Genomic DNA, 14,978 nt, shown 5'->3' on the forward strand with positions numbered 1-14,978 from the left:
CTTACCTTCCGAATGCTCCGTAAGTGTTGACGATTCTCAGAGGGTTGAATGAGGTATTCATGACTTGCTTGGAATTAAGCAAATTCATAATCACAGGGATGCTTAGGTAGGCAATTAGGACACCTAAGGAGATGTTTACTAGTCTTCGAACCAAACAACCTGAAAATGAAGAGAAAGAGAAATGAATTGAAGCTTTTAGTTTGGGACGGTAGAGAAAACACTGGACTGAAAACACATGGGTTCAAGTCTGGCTTCACCTTTTACTAGCCTCAACACACTGTACTCTCCTGAGACTATTTCCTCATCTGTAAGATGGATATAATAATACTGTCTGAAGAAAGTATTTATGGAAACCAAAATGCTCTGTGCACTGCTGTTATTGCTCCAACTCTTTCAAGGCTGATTGATTTCTAATCGTCAGATTGCAAACAATGTGGCTATCTTATTGGTATATTCCACAAGCTTAGAATAGCCGCTGGGCCTCTATTTTTCACATTCTTAGCCCAAATCAGCCTGCTTCTTACCAGTCTATGATATAATTTTCCCAAAGCTGCCATTTTCTCCAAACATTAGGCAAAAGGGCCAAAGGAAGCGACATGTTTTAAAGACTACAGGGAAAATAGCCCAGGTGGCTATGGCATGTGAATACAATGGAATATTATTGTGGGATAAGAAATAACAAATAGGAGAAATTCAGAGAAATACAGAAAGAAGAAACGTGAACTGACACAGCGAAAAAGGGAGAGCTAGGAGAACAAGAGACACAGTGATGCCAATAAAGTCGATAAAAAGCAAACTGGAAGGAAGCCAAACTCTGAGTGATCGTTATGAGAGGACAGGTAAGGAAACATGCGTACTTCCCCTCCTCAGAGAGGTAAGGGCTGTGGGCACGGCGGAGTGCTGCATACCATGTCCAAGCATGGTCACTGTTTTAGATATGTTTGCTTAACTCTTTTTCTTGCTTACAAGGGAAGGTCCACTGCTATAAGTATTTTGATAAATAACTGTAATTAAATATAAGAACAGCAATAATAAAACTTGAAAAAAAGAAAAATAACTCAGTTGGGCCCCACACATTCTTTCAAAGACGTGGAGGCCTTAACCCTATTTGAACGAAAATCTATGTAAGTGAAAGGGTGGGGCTGATTGAATAGATCAATCAAATCACCCAAAGGAGAATAAGCAATTACATTGTACCACTGATTGCTTTACAAATACTATGTGCCAAGTGCTTTACAAATGTTACCTTGCTTAATCTTCACAACAGCCCGGTGAGGTGCTGTTTATTAGGGCCATTTTGCAGTTGAGCAAACTGAGACAAATAAAGGTTAGGTGACTTGCCCTCATTCACACATCTAGTAGCAAATATCCAAGGCTAGATTTGAGCTAAGGTCTTTCTGACTCCAAGCGCAGAGGTCTGATAAGATAAGATACCCAGATGCCTTTATAAAGAGAAAAGAGTTATCAGTCAACCAAACAATCAAATGCTTTTGATTAAGAGAGAATGGACTGGCTTGATAGGAAGTGTTCAGATTGGCTGAGGAAACGTAGTCATGAGGGCCCTGTGGGTTGCCTATAAAATAGAAGACCAAGTTATTTAAGCATCTGGCAGAGATCGGGATTCTAGCAAGTGAGCGGCAAATGAGGAGAGAGTTTTAGTTAAACCCCATGAGTCACTTGGAGGAAGAAGGAGGCACTTTGGTTCCAGCCTCGGTTTCCTTCCCCTCTCTACATGCCTTGGCTGGAGGAGGAATCTGAGTTTCAAATGGTCTGGGGGGATTTTATACTACCCATCTTCCCATTAGCACTGTTACCTCTGACAGCGGCTGGTGCTACAGTCTGCATGGGTGCCAGGGAAAGACCAGATGCAGATTCACAGGTCTTAAAGGAGACTGCACCATATCGAGGGGGAACTTCTTACATAGAAACAGGAGGTGACTTACTTTCATGCACTCACTAAGTTTTAGCCATTTATGCTATGGTAGTCTGGTTGACTAAATTGATTTTCAGCTGACGGTCAAGGTAGAAAGTACACAGCTCGTGAGTTATATAGTAGTAGAAAGATAATCCCTCTAGTTCCTCAGGTTTACTCTGAGAATCATGAAGGGATATGGGAACTCAGCTCTGCAGTGAGTGGGAGTTGGGATTGAAGCTGAGAGGACATGCTACATATGCCTAATCTATCTGTTCACAGACAGCTGTCCTATTGTGTCCTCCAAACTGGCTTTTTCCATGAATGCTTTCAGATTATTTAATGGTGGGCTTCACTGCTAGTAAGGTCAACTCTACATTCCTTTATCTGAAATCCAAAGCTCTTCAGAGTCTGGTCTCAACCTATGCTTCAAACTTTAGCTTCCTTTTCTTACTGACACAAACACTTGGTACCAACCAGGCCTTCTGGCTCTTTAGTCTCTGAATAACCATGTGCTTGCTTATCACTGAACTTTTTGTTCAAACCTTTTCTCTACTATTTCCTTATGTAGCTGAATCTTCTCCATGTTCTGTAATAGGCTGAAATAAAAGTGAGTTCTGTAGGGAAGATAAATGTTCTACATCTGGGTTTAAAAAATCAAGTATAAACTGATTAATGCAATGTCCAACCACTACTTCAGAGAACTGATTGTGAAGGATGCTCTCCTGACAGAGATGATGTACGCAAGATGCAGAAGAAGACCTAACATTTTTTGGATGTAGAAAATATGTGGATTTGTTTTGTTTGTCTACGCTTATCTGTTACAAGTTTTCTGTTTTTCCCTTTTAATTTTTGTATGGTTGGGGAGACTTGGGAAAGGAGGATAGTTAGTGGTAATGTTGCCAAAAAAGAAGAAAATAATTTTAAATCATGCAAAAAGATGAATAGGAGGGAATATAATGAAATTTAGAGGGAAATACAAGACAACTTCAACAGTAACATGTTGAATTTATTATATGTATATGTAAAAATACCAAAGTTGTATGTAATATTCACGATTTCACATATACTCTTCTTTTTCTTTTCTACTTTGTACATGGAAATGTTCCTTTTTTGGTGTTAAATTAAGAATAAAACAATGAAAAAGTCAAGTGTAGAATCTGTGGCTAAGTTATCTAGATCTTAATGGAAGGAAAGTTCCATAGATGGTAACAGTGTGATACCACAGCTGAAAAAGATGTCCTGTATTAGTATCCAGAAAGAGGGAGATTAACGTTCTCCTGCTCTCTGTCCTGGAGAATTCTGTTCAGGCCTAAGTACAACATTTTAGGAAGCACACTGACAGGATGGAGTCCATTCAGTGAATAGCAACCAGGATGATGAGGGAACTTGAAACCATGCCCTCTGAGGATCTGTTGGAAGAACTGGAATGCTCGGCATGGAAAAGAGATAGCTTAAATTGGGGGGGAGGGGCTGGAGGGAGGACATAACATCAATAGGATTAGACTTGTTCTGCTTAACCCCAAAAGAAAAAACCAAGACCAGAGGCTGGAAGCTGTAGAGAGGCTTACTTTAGCACAATGTAAAGAAAAACATCCTAGCAATTAGAGGTATTTAAGAATGAAACGGGCTGCCTTTGAAGGTAACAAATTCCCCATCAAGGAAAGTATTTAAGTGGAGGCCGAATGACTGCTTGTCAGGGAGGATTTTTCCTCTAGCATGATCTCTGAGGTCAAAGTCTACAACATTTAGCTTTGTTGTACCTCAGTTTTCTTGTTTGTAAAATGGGGTGATAAAACTTATACTTCCTACTTCCTAAAGCTGTGAGGAAAGTGTTTAGTAAAGGAAAAAGTGGCATAGAAATGTAGATTATCGTGGATGTATCTCATCTTCCACATTCCATGGCAGGTTTCCTGAGGGCAAAGATAATCTTATGGGTCTTTTGCATTATGTCCAGTAGTCAGCACAGGGCCCACTATATGGCACGTTTTCGATTCCCATTTATTTATTGATTTGTGAATGAATTTTTAGCATAATAATCATAGACAGTGCTTGGGGTAGCCCTTGTACATGTAATAACTCACCTTTTTATATCACTTGAAGGTTCAGAAAGCACATTCCTTACAACGACCTTGTAAGGTGGGTTGTGCAAATATTACACTCGTTTTACAGAAGAGGACGATGAGAATCAGAGGGGCTCAGTGATGTGCTCAGAGCTGCGTGGCTAGGAAGTGTTTGATTTGGGATTTAAAACCCAGGCGTTCTTTCCTGCCTGCTAGCGATAACCAAGGCCTGGGTAAATATTCTGTTCGTCTATTAAAAGTGAGAATGGCGCGAAGAAGAGTTTAGATGCGTGCACGAAGAATCCTGCTTTAATGGGAACTGTGAGACTGAACCGTCACTGCACCAGCCCACCCTTCACTTGTGCCTCAGTCAGTCATCAGTGTTGCTCCAAGAATGGGCAATGATTCTCAATAGCGGAAGCTTTCTTCAGACCATTTAGTCCGACTCTCTTACTTTTTTTTTTTTTTGTAGGTTGGATCGCTTATTTTTTTTTAACAATTTTTTTTGTTTGAGTTTCAATTCTCTCCCTCCCTCTGACCCTGACGCTACCCTTTGAGAAGGCAAGTAATGATGCCCATTATACATATGAAGTCATTCAAAACATATTTCCATATTAGCCATGTTGCTAAAAAAGAGCAAGAAAAATAAAGTTTAAAAATATGCTTCAATCTGCACTCAAAGTTTGTCAGTTCTCTTTCTAGAGGCAGAGAGCATTTTTTTTTTTTTTTTGTCATAAATCCTTAGGAACTGTCATGGATCATTGTCTTGATCAGAGTAGCTAAGTCTTTCACAGTTCATCATCCTTACAATATTGCTGTTACTGAGTACAATGTTCCGGTTCATTTTGCACCAGTTCATATAGGTCTTTGTAGCTTTTTTCTAAAATCAGCCTGCTTGTCATTTCTTATAGCACAATAGTATTCCATCACAATCATATAACAACTTATTCAGCCATTCCCCAATTGATGGACATCCCTTCAATGTCCAATTCTTGGCCACCACAAAAAGAGCTACTATAAATATTTTTGTACAAATATGCTTTTTCTTTTATCTCTTTGGGATACCGACCTAGTAGTGGTATTGCTGGGTCAAAGGGTATGCGCAGTTTTATAGTCCGTTGGGCACAGTTTCAAATTGCTCTCCAGAATGGCTGGACCAGTTTACAGCCCCACCAAGTATACCTGTTTTTCTACATCCTGTCTAGCATTTGTCAATTTATTTTTCCATCATATTAGCCAATCTGAGAGGTGTGAGGTAGCACCTCAGAGTTTTTTAAATTTGCATTTCTATAGTTATTAGTGATTTAGAGCATACTTTCATATGACTATTGACAGCTTTGATTTCTTTTCCTGAAAACTTCCTTTTTATATCCTTCGACCATTTACCAATTTATCAATGACTCTTATTTTTATAAATTTGTCTCAGTTCTCTATGTATTTGAGAAATGAAGTCTTTAACAGAGAAACTTGCTATAAAATTTCCCCAGTTTCCTGATTTTCTTCTAATTTTTGCTGCATTGGTTTTGTTTGTGAAAAATCTTTTTAATTTCAAGCAATCAAAATTATCCATTTTATATCCTGAGATCCCTCTACCTCATGTAATTTTTTTCCATGCTCCCCTAATTTGCTTAATGTCTCACCTTTTATGTTTAAATCATGTACCCATTTTAACCTTATCTTGCTATACAATTTGAACTCCCTTGAAGAGGAGAGAACCAAGACTGAGAGTAAGTGACTTGTTGAGACCACAAAGTTAGTAGAACACAACATATAAAAAAAGCCTTCCACAGTGTGCCCTTTAGAAGTGTCTGGGTTTTATACCTATTCCAAAGATGTCTCACTACTGCATCTGGAAAGGAATACCACTTAAAGAGTTTTGACCTGTTAAAAATCTGAAATAAAGCTAGTCCTTGCAAGACATAGAATGAAATGTAACTACCTACAACACTGAAATGTTGTTTCAGAGGAAACTAGCATTGCACACGCAGTGAACCTTCTAGGATAGAACTCTGCATTGGTTTACACTTCTTGCTGTTGGACAATGTATGTAGATGACACTGATGTACCAAATTGGTAAGAAATAGCATCCTGGAGAGTATAAAGAACCTCCCTCCTCTTATATCTGGCCTATTTCCTTGTGAAATCCCTGGGCATGTGAAACACATTCTTCCTGGGACAGAAATTAGGTGATGAAGGGGGTAAGTGCATATCAGCCCATCCTTAATTGGGCCCTTCTCCTCTTGGTTAAAAAAAAAATCCCCTATTTCCTTTCTCATGATTATCTGTGGCATAGTGATGCCAAGTTCAAATTCACAGCCAAGCTTCACACTCCCAAATAGGCCTCCAACTCTCGACTTTAGTGTGATATCCTAAATCCTGTGATTCTGTATTTGCTGGAGAAATGAAGATTAAGCATGTTTCTAAGGTTAGTGCCCATTTAATGGCTTGCTTAATTAAGGAAGCAAAGGGTCCAGCATGTATGTGTCTAAACTATTATAATTCCCCAAAGATGATCAGAGCTGAGCCATGGGATCAGTGGTAAATAGTGGGAAAGTACAAGTAATGAGGTACACAGGAGGACTTGGCTCCCCACTGAGCTTTTAAAAAGAAGGCATTTGTAGGACTGATTCATCTAACCTTGTGACTTCACTTCTCCAACCCCAAAACGAGCCTCGTACCACGTGCCAACAATCCTAAACACCCGCTGGTCCCAGACATAAAGCCTCAGAAAATTTAAAAAAATGGAACATCTCTACCCTTTAATATTGTAAGGAAAAGATAAAGACTTTTGATAGGTATACGAGCTAACACCATGTGTTTATTCATAGTATTTTGCATTTAAATATTAATGTGAATGTGATTGTATGTTAATAGCTTGTACTTACTATAAACAGTTTTCCATTTAAATACATTTATTACCACTATATTAACAAATAGCTGGTATCCACTTAATAATAACAACTCATTCCTATAATGTTTTAATATTTACAAATAACTTTCCTCACAATAAGTCTATTAGTTAAGCAGTACAAGAAATCATTATCCCAATTTCATAGATGAAGGAAACAAGGCTCACCAGTGCGGTGGGTTGAGTGAGGGACTTGCAGTCAGGAAGAACTGAGTCCAAATCCTGCTTCAGGCACTTACTAGCTGAGTGAGCCTGGACAAGCCACTGAACCTCTCTCTACCCTCATTTTCCTCATTTGTAAAATAGGGATGATAACATCACAACTCCACAAGGCGGGTGTTGTTGAGGGTCAAATGTTGTGACCCTCACCCTACTGTTGTGAAGATGAGATGAGAAGTAGAGAGACCTGCCCAAGGTTGCACAGCTAATCCATGTCAGAGCCGTGTCTCTCTGACCATAAAGTACGACTCCTTTTCCACATAAAAGGAGCTTTTATGGGTAGGACGCATCCTGCAGTCACCCCAATTTCCTACTCCTGCCGCTCCATCCATGGCCCCAGACATTAACACTGGATGTCCACGAGGATGACTGGATCGATGTGCTTCAGTCACAGTGCCTTACACAGAGTGAGTAGTGTTGTCGTGGCTGAATGTTGTCTTCAGAGGTTTTGTGCTACAGCACTGAGAACACCTAACTGAGAATGAGAAGATGTGGGTACTAGTCCTAGTCCTTGTTCATCCACTAGTGGCTACATCACCTTGCACGAGAGACGTGACCATGTTGAGTTTGTTTCTTCATCTAGATATCTAACACGTCTAGAAAGTGATTCGTGTGAAAAGGACCTGGGGGTCTTAGTGGCTTGTGGGTTTAACACAAGTCATTCATGAAATGTGGCAGCAAGAGAACAATCTTTGCACTACTAAAAGGCTCATGTCCAGAGCAAAGGAGGAAGTTCTATCCTATAAGACATCCGGAGTATCCTGGGTGCCTCATTTTAGCGGGGCTAGAATCCAGGGGGAGGATGGCAGGCTGGGCAGATGGAGCAGCAATAGCATACCAAGATGATAGGATAGGAACCATGCTACATGAGAATTGTTTGAAACAACAACCACCACAACAACTGGGGTTGTTGAGCCTAGAGAAGAACGGGAGAACATAATATTTGTCTCCAAATATTTAAAAGGCTCTTATGTGGGAAAGAGTTTAAACTCGCATTGCCTGGCCCCGGAGGGCAGAACAAGGAATAATAGCTAGAAGTGGCAAAGAGGTCGACGGAGGTTTGATGGAAGAGAAAATTCCATAACCATGAGATACTGGAGAGTTGGCTAGTCATCCTCCCTCACTGAATGCCCACTTGTCAGGTATGGGGTAGAAGGAATTGTTTTTTAAGTTCTGATTGACCAAATGGCTACTGAATTCCCTCCCAGCTTTGAGATCATCATCAAAAAAGCTCAAGTCACCAAAGACAGGGTAGGTATTATTTTTTACATAACAGTAGCTAGCACATAGCACCTATTATGTTCTATCTAGACAATGTGCTAAGTGCTTTAGAAATACTACCTCATTTGATCCTCAGAACACCTCTGTGAGGTAGGTGCTATTACAATCCCCATTTTAGAGTTGAGGAAGCCAAGGCAAAGAGAGGCTAAGTGACTTTGTCCAAGGTCTAAGGCCACATTTGAACTCGGATCTTTCTGACTCCCAGGCCTGGCACTCTATTCACTGCTCCACCTAGATGCCTGCTTCTGTGTTAATACAGCATGTAGTGCACATGTACTGCAAATTCTGTACCAGAGTTTGTTGTTGTTGTTGTTTGTTCTTCATTCTGGAAGAATGAAGGCATTCTTGGCATCAGGAGGGTGATGGCTTGACTTACAAGTGAATTGGGTTTAGGTAAAGGAGGGCTGTGCAAAGTCACTAACCTCAATCTCTCCTCCAGAGCCATCTGAATCCAGTGGCAAGATACAGATCAGGACGACTGGAGATGGCCCTGTATTCAGTGGGAGACTGTGGCCTTTTTAAGCTAAGGTCTTTCCCAGGTCTCAGTTTGTCTGAGGGAACACCCAATCGGTGATTAAAGCTAGGTAAGAAATAAGGCAAAAAAAAATAGCCTCTATTACCTACTCAAAAAAAAAATCAATCTAGGAGGGGAAGATCCTCAGGGTTTCTGGCCAGAACAGAAACAATTGCTATCTCTACTCACTCTGAGCTGGCAAAACCCAAACAATGACCAGGTGAAGCTTGTACTGGGACTGACTATTGGCCAATCAGTGACAGCCAGAGTGATTTGGGTTTAAGGCATGGTCAGGCAGCTCCATTTGAATGGGCTTTATCAAAGCCTGGTTTTTTCCTGTGCTGTATTTCAAGAAATCATAGACTATGGTGCTGACAGCATTAGAAGGGACCTTTGATATCATCTAATTCAGCTTCCTCATTTTACAGGGAAGTACACTGAGGCCCAGAGAAGTTAACGCAGCTGATTGGGTCACATCTTTTCCCTGTCTCCAAAGCCCTGGACATTGTATTTGTATCCCTAATGCCTAGTGCTATACCTGCAAACATACAAATATTATGGTTCTTCTAGAGTAATGCTTTCTAAACTATAGTTAAGGCAAGTTCCTGGGAAGTCCCATCATCACCTAATTCCCTTCCCTGGCTAGTTCTCTCTTTCTTGGATGCCACCATCTCTTCAGCCTAGAAAGAAAGCTTTATTACATCTCAGAGCCAGAAGGGGCTTCAGAGTTCTTCTCATGCACCCCTCCTTCACCTATGTATAGAAAGAGAAACTCAGGCTGAGAGGGAAATGACTTACCTAAGATCACACTATGAATTAGTTGTAGAGCTAGCAACAGGTTCCTCTCTCCTGAATCCCAGCCTAGGACTCTTACTGATGCAACAGGCCATGACAGTTTTTGGGCAAATAGGAATCAAGAAGAAAAAATTCAAGAAATGACAACATTCAACATAGCTGGAAAACATTCTAACATGAAGACTGACTGACAGGAAGCACAGCCTGTGCCCTCCAGGTAGGCAAATGCAAATCATGCATAACCCTTTCATTGTGCTATACCTGGATATGCCCTGGGGAAATCCTGATGGAGACCATTGTTTTGAAGATTTATTCTTCCTGGAAAATAACTTACCATATCTCACAGGGGGCTTATTCTCCTTTGCCTCTTCAAGCTGCATTTTGTGGACTTGATCTTTAACCCCTCCCTGCTGAGAGCCAAACAGGAAGCCCAAGGCAGCATCATCGAAGCAGGCAATACTGGGAACGATGGTCAACCAATTTAGGAAGCTCAGGTTTCCACTAATGATGAGAATCACCTAAGGTGGGGGAAAAAAAAAGAAAAGAAAAGGATGTATTGAAAGTAGTTTTCTCTAACAGAAGCAGCTTTCCCAGCTGATGGACCAGTTCTTTTTTCCACAGGACAGAAAATAGAATAACAATGATTAGATCCTATTTCTATGGCACTTTATGGTTTAAAAATGGCTGTGATTTGTGGAACACTACATCTCAAAGGAATCATAACTTCCGGTGACCCAAAGGGTAACTGAAAGATGCACGATGGCTGTAAAAAGCTATAGCATATTAACAGTGATGACCCGTGGGTGAGAAGTGATGTAAAAGGAATCATTAAAGACATGTTGAACAGGAAATGGAAGGGAAACTGTCCTATAGCAAGAACAAGGGGTGACAGATGGACAGCCCAAGTTCTACGGTGATATCCACTGAAAGAATTAAAGGAAGGTTTCCATTGTAGTGGATGAATTGTGGTGTTGTGCAAAAGGCTGGATTTGGAGCCAGATGATGCTGAATTTGAATTCTAGCTCTGCTACTTCTACACCTTTGACTTTGCAATTTCTTCATTTGCAAAATGAGGCATTTGGGCTAGATTACCTAAGGTCCCTTTCAATTCTAGATCCTATGATAGGAGCTTCAGAAAAAGTAGGTCTATTTCAATTTTCTATTTGCAATTTTTATTGATATCTTTTATTTTTATATCACCATCATTTCTGAATCTCTCCTTGCCCCTTTCTGTACCCAGTGAGCTAGCCCTTGTAACAAAGAATTAAAAAAAAAGATTGGCTAATATGACAAAAAAGGAAAATGACAAATGTTGGAAGGCATGTGGGAAAACTGGGGCACCAATACATTGTTGGTAGAGTTGTGAACTGATCCAGCCATCCTAAATATCAATTTGAAACTAAGCCCAAAAGACTATTAAACTGTGCATACTCTTTGACCCAGCAACACCACTGCTAGGTCTATATCCCAAAGACATAAAAAGGCAAAAGACCTAATTGTACAAAAATATTTATAGCAGGCCTATTTGTGGTGGCTAAGATTTGGAAATTGTGAGGTCGCTCATCAATTGGGGAATGGCTAAACAAATTGTGGTATATGATCGTGATGGAATATTATTGTGCTATAAGAAATGACAAGCAGTATGATTTCAGAAAAATGTGGAAAAACTTACATAAACTGATTCAAAGTGAAGTGAGCAGGACCAGGAGAACACTGTATACAGTAATAGTAATATTGTAGGATGAAGAACTGTGAATTACTTAGCTATTCTCAGCAATACAATGATCCAAGAGAATCCCAAAGGACTAATGATGAAGCATACTATCCACCTCCAGAGAAAGAACTGATACTGTCTGAATACAAACTGAAGCATCACTTTCTTTCTTTGAGTCTTCTTGTATAAAATGGCTAATATAGAAATGTTTTACATGATTGCACATGTATAACCTTTATATGATTGCTTACCATCTCAGGGAAGGGAGAGTGGAGGGAATGAGGGATGGATAGAATTTGGAACTCAAAACCTAAAAAAATCCAAATGTTAAAAAATTATTTTAACATGTAATTGGGAGAAAATAAAATATTATATATTAGAAATAAAAAAAAAGAAAAGGAAGTTCAGCAACACTATCCAAGACATAAACCTGATCTGACAGTGTATATAATGTTCCCTATCTGTAAATCCCCTGACCTTTGCAGAGAAGGAGGGAAGGATGGATTTTCTCAACTACTCTTCAGGACCAAGCCACTCGGTAATTATGACTGGTGTATTTCTTTTTAACATGCTCCATTTTTTTCACTTGACCCAAATGAACTACATCTGCGAGTCCTAAAAGAGTTGACAAATGTGATAGCTGAGTCACTGTTAGTGATATTTGAAAGATCATGGTAAAGAAGGGAGGCACCACAGGATTGGAGAAGGGCAAATGCTATTCCAGTTTTCAAAAAAAGTAAAGGGAACGAAGTCTGAAAATTTTAGGCTGGTGAGCTGGGTCTAGGGAAATTCTAGAAAGGACCATTAAAGAGATGGTTGGTGAACATCTAGAAAGTGAAGAGGTGATTACAAAGAGCCAACATGGCTTCATCAAAAACAGAGAGTTCAGGCTAACCTCGTTTGCTTTTTTGACAGGATTACCAAAAGAGTAAATGAGAGAAATGCCATGTAATAGTCATTACTGGTTCAGTATCAGTGTGACAGAAAGTCTCCAGTGGAGTACTCAGGGATCTGTGCTTGGTTCGAAGCTACCGAATAGTTTTAATCAATGATTCTGATTAGAGCACGAATGGTATGTTCATCAAATGTACAGATGAGACAAAACTGAAGGGATAGTTAAGTCTGTGAATGATGAGAATCCAAAAAGATCTTGACAGGCTAGACCATTGCTAGTGGCCTTTCCCAATGCTCAAACTCTTTGATTCTGGGATAATATGACTGTGATCAAAGGTCATTTCTAAAATCAAGGTTCACTTTGACTTGGACTGTACACAGTTAATACTTATCTCCAGCTTGGACACCTGAACAGTAGCAAAACAAAGTTTAGACATTTCTTGGAAGTGGTGTCTACAGTAATCTGGCATAGATTTTAGTGGCTTTATACAAGGTAACCAATAATAGTATTTAAGAGCTTTATAGTTGAAGAAAAATCTATTTGATTTTAGTTATGAAGCTATATGTGAGGTGGCTTGGCAGAGTGGATAGAGAGCTAAATTTGGAGTTAGATTACATATGTTCAAATTCTGTCTCTGAAATGTATTAATGGTGGGGTCTTGGCAAGTCATCTAACCTCTATGTGACTCACGCTATTCCCCTATGACTTATCTTCTAAGTCATACACTGGTGCTATAAACATATCAGGAGTTTCCATGCTGACATAATTGTAAGTTCAAATCAGGAGTTCTCCATACTGATGAAATTACAGGCCCTTTGAATATTCATATAAAAATGTATCCTAAGTAACATTCCTAAACATGGGACATTGTGAATATTATAATCAAAGAGAGCTGAAACCATTAATTTTCAAAACTGCCAAAAGTCTTGTTCGAGGAATTAAAATACATCTGATTTTCCCATGATATCAGTGAAATTAACTTAAAGAAAAATCAAATGCTTTTCATGACCTTGTTTCCTGACCACACTCTACAAATTAGATGGCACAGAGTAGTATGTTAAGTATGAGACGATTAGGAAAATTAAGACTCCACTGATGCTATGAAACTGATCTCAGTAATAAGAATACAAGAAGCCAAATTTTCATTTGTTTATGGTCAGGTTTTGAAATTTGAATATTATTACCTAGAGAAGGAATTAGATTTGGTTTGTGTTGTCCTGGAGATCAGAACTAAAACCAGTAGAGAGAAGCTACAGGGAGACAGATTTCAGCTTAATACCAAGGAAAACTTCCTTATCACTGGAGCTCTCCAGAAATGGAGTAGCTAGCTTTGGGAGTTAATATCAGTTAATAGGCATTGCCTCAGTCAAACTGAGTCCTGTTAAAGACCTTAGTTTGAAAAGGCCAAGGTTCCCACTGAGTCCTGGGCCATCTCCAGTTGTTCTTATCTATATCTGGCCACTGGATTCAGATGCCTCTGAAGAAGAAAGTGAAGCTGGTGACTGCACAGCCCTCTCTCAATCAAATCCAATTCACTTGCATATCATGGCATCACCTTCATGATGTCATGGTCTTCTTCAAGAATGAAGTTCAAACAGCAGCAGCCAATTTTGGGAATTAATGAATTCTTGAAGACCAAAATCATTGGGGAAGCTGTAGGGATGCAAGATGATCTCTACAATCCTTTCAACTCTTCAATTTTATTATTATCTCACAATTAATTACTCTTTTCTTGACATTAAGATGCCTTTTTGCATTATCAGGACATTCAGTCTTCATGAAGAAAAGAATTCTAAATGAAAATCATTACTGTTTTATTATTTGTCATTAGAGAGACATTGGTTTTTGGGGAAAGAGCCAGGAAGACCTGAAGTCAAGTCTAATCCCTGACACATTCTGATGGTGTGACCTTGGACACATTACTTAGTCTCTCAGTGTTTAAGGTTCTAAGATGGTTAGCTGCAGAGAAGAACATTTTGTTAAAAAAAATTTCTAGACATCTAACTGCTGTATGATTTGATTTCTTTTTGTTCAGCTTTACTAACTAAAGAGAAATATGAGGCTAGTAAATTTCATCTCTTTAAATAGAGACTTCCCTTTTGGGTTCCCATGAATTTACTCTAATCTTGGCCCATGGGAATTTCCTTGGCAACAGAAGACACCAAGATCAGCCAAAAACTGATTTTTTTTGGCTCTCTGACAGATATAGAAACAGCAAAAACTCATTAATTCAGACCCCATTAATTTGGAATACTTCAGACAGTGCAAACTGAAAGTATGTTTTAGGGAGATTGCTTTAAAAAGTAAGTATTTGCTTTCGAGCATTTAGAAGCACACATTCCTAATTTCTATGGTAATTACAAATCACTCTTATCTATGCATTAAATTTGATCCCATTAAGACCTCTACTGGGTAATAATAATTTCTCAGACTTCTCTGAGTTAATAAACTTATAAGCAATAAATTGGTTTTCCTTCAAACTGGTTTATAATTCAGACTTTTCACCATTTGTAGGTGGGCCTTATCTGTCCTCCTCAACTAGCTAAAATCAGTGAGATTTGATATCTAATTTCCAGATATTTATTCTTACTACAGGTAACAGTAATTCTCTATTAGCATCTAGCTCTGGTGTCTTAACATGGTATGGAGGAGGTGGTGTCACTGTGGGCTCTTGAAT

At 39.2% G+C, this 14,978-nt stretch overlaps 1 protein-coding gene across 1 annotated transcript in view; it reads right to left on the reverse strand.

Annotated features, from left to right (window-relative positions):
• LMF1 (lipase maturation factor 1) overlaps positions 1 to 14,978 on the reverse strand; it is a 737,441-nt gene that overhangs the window by 57,847 nt on the left and 664,616 nt on the right. Inside the window, exons 7-8 of the mRNA XM_036739038.1 lie at positions 10,027 to 10,210; positions 6 to 159 (exon numbers count right to left, since the gene is read on the reverse strand). Of these exons, the coding sequence (XP_036594933.1) occupies positions 6 to 159; positions 10,027 to 10,210 (338 nt within the window). The remainder of the gene's footprint in view (positions 1 to 5; positions 160 to 10,026; positions 10,211 to 14,978) is intronic.

This window comes from Trichosurus vulpecula, chromosome 9 (genome assembly GCF_011100635.1).
Source record: "Trichosurus vulpecula isolate mTriVul1 chromosome 9, mTriVul1.pri, whole genome shotgun sequence".
Lineage (NCBI taxonomy): Eukaryota > Metazoa > Chordata > Mammalia > Diprotodontia > Phalangeridae > Trichosurus > Trichosurus vulpecula.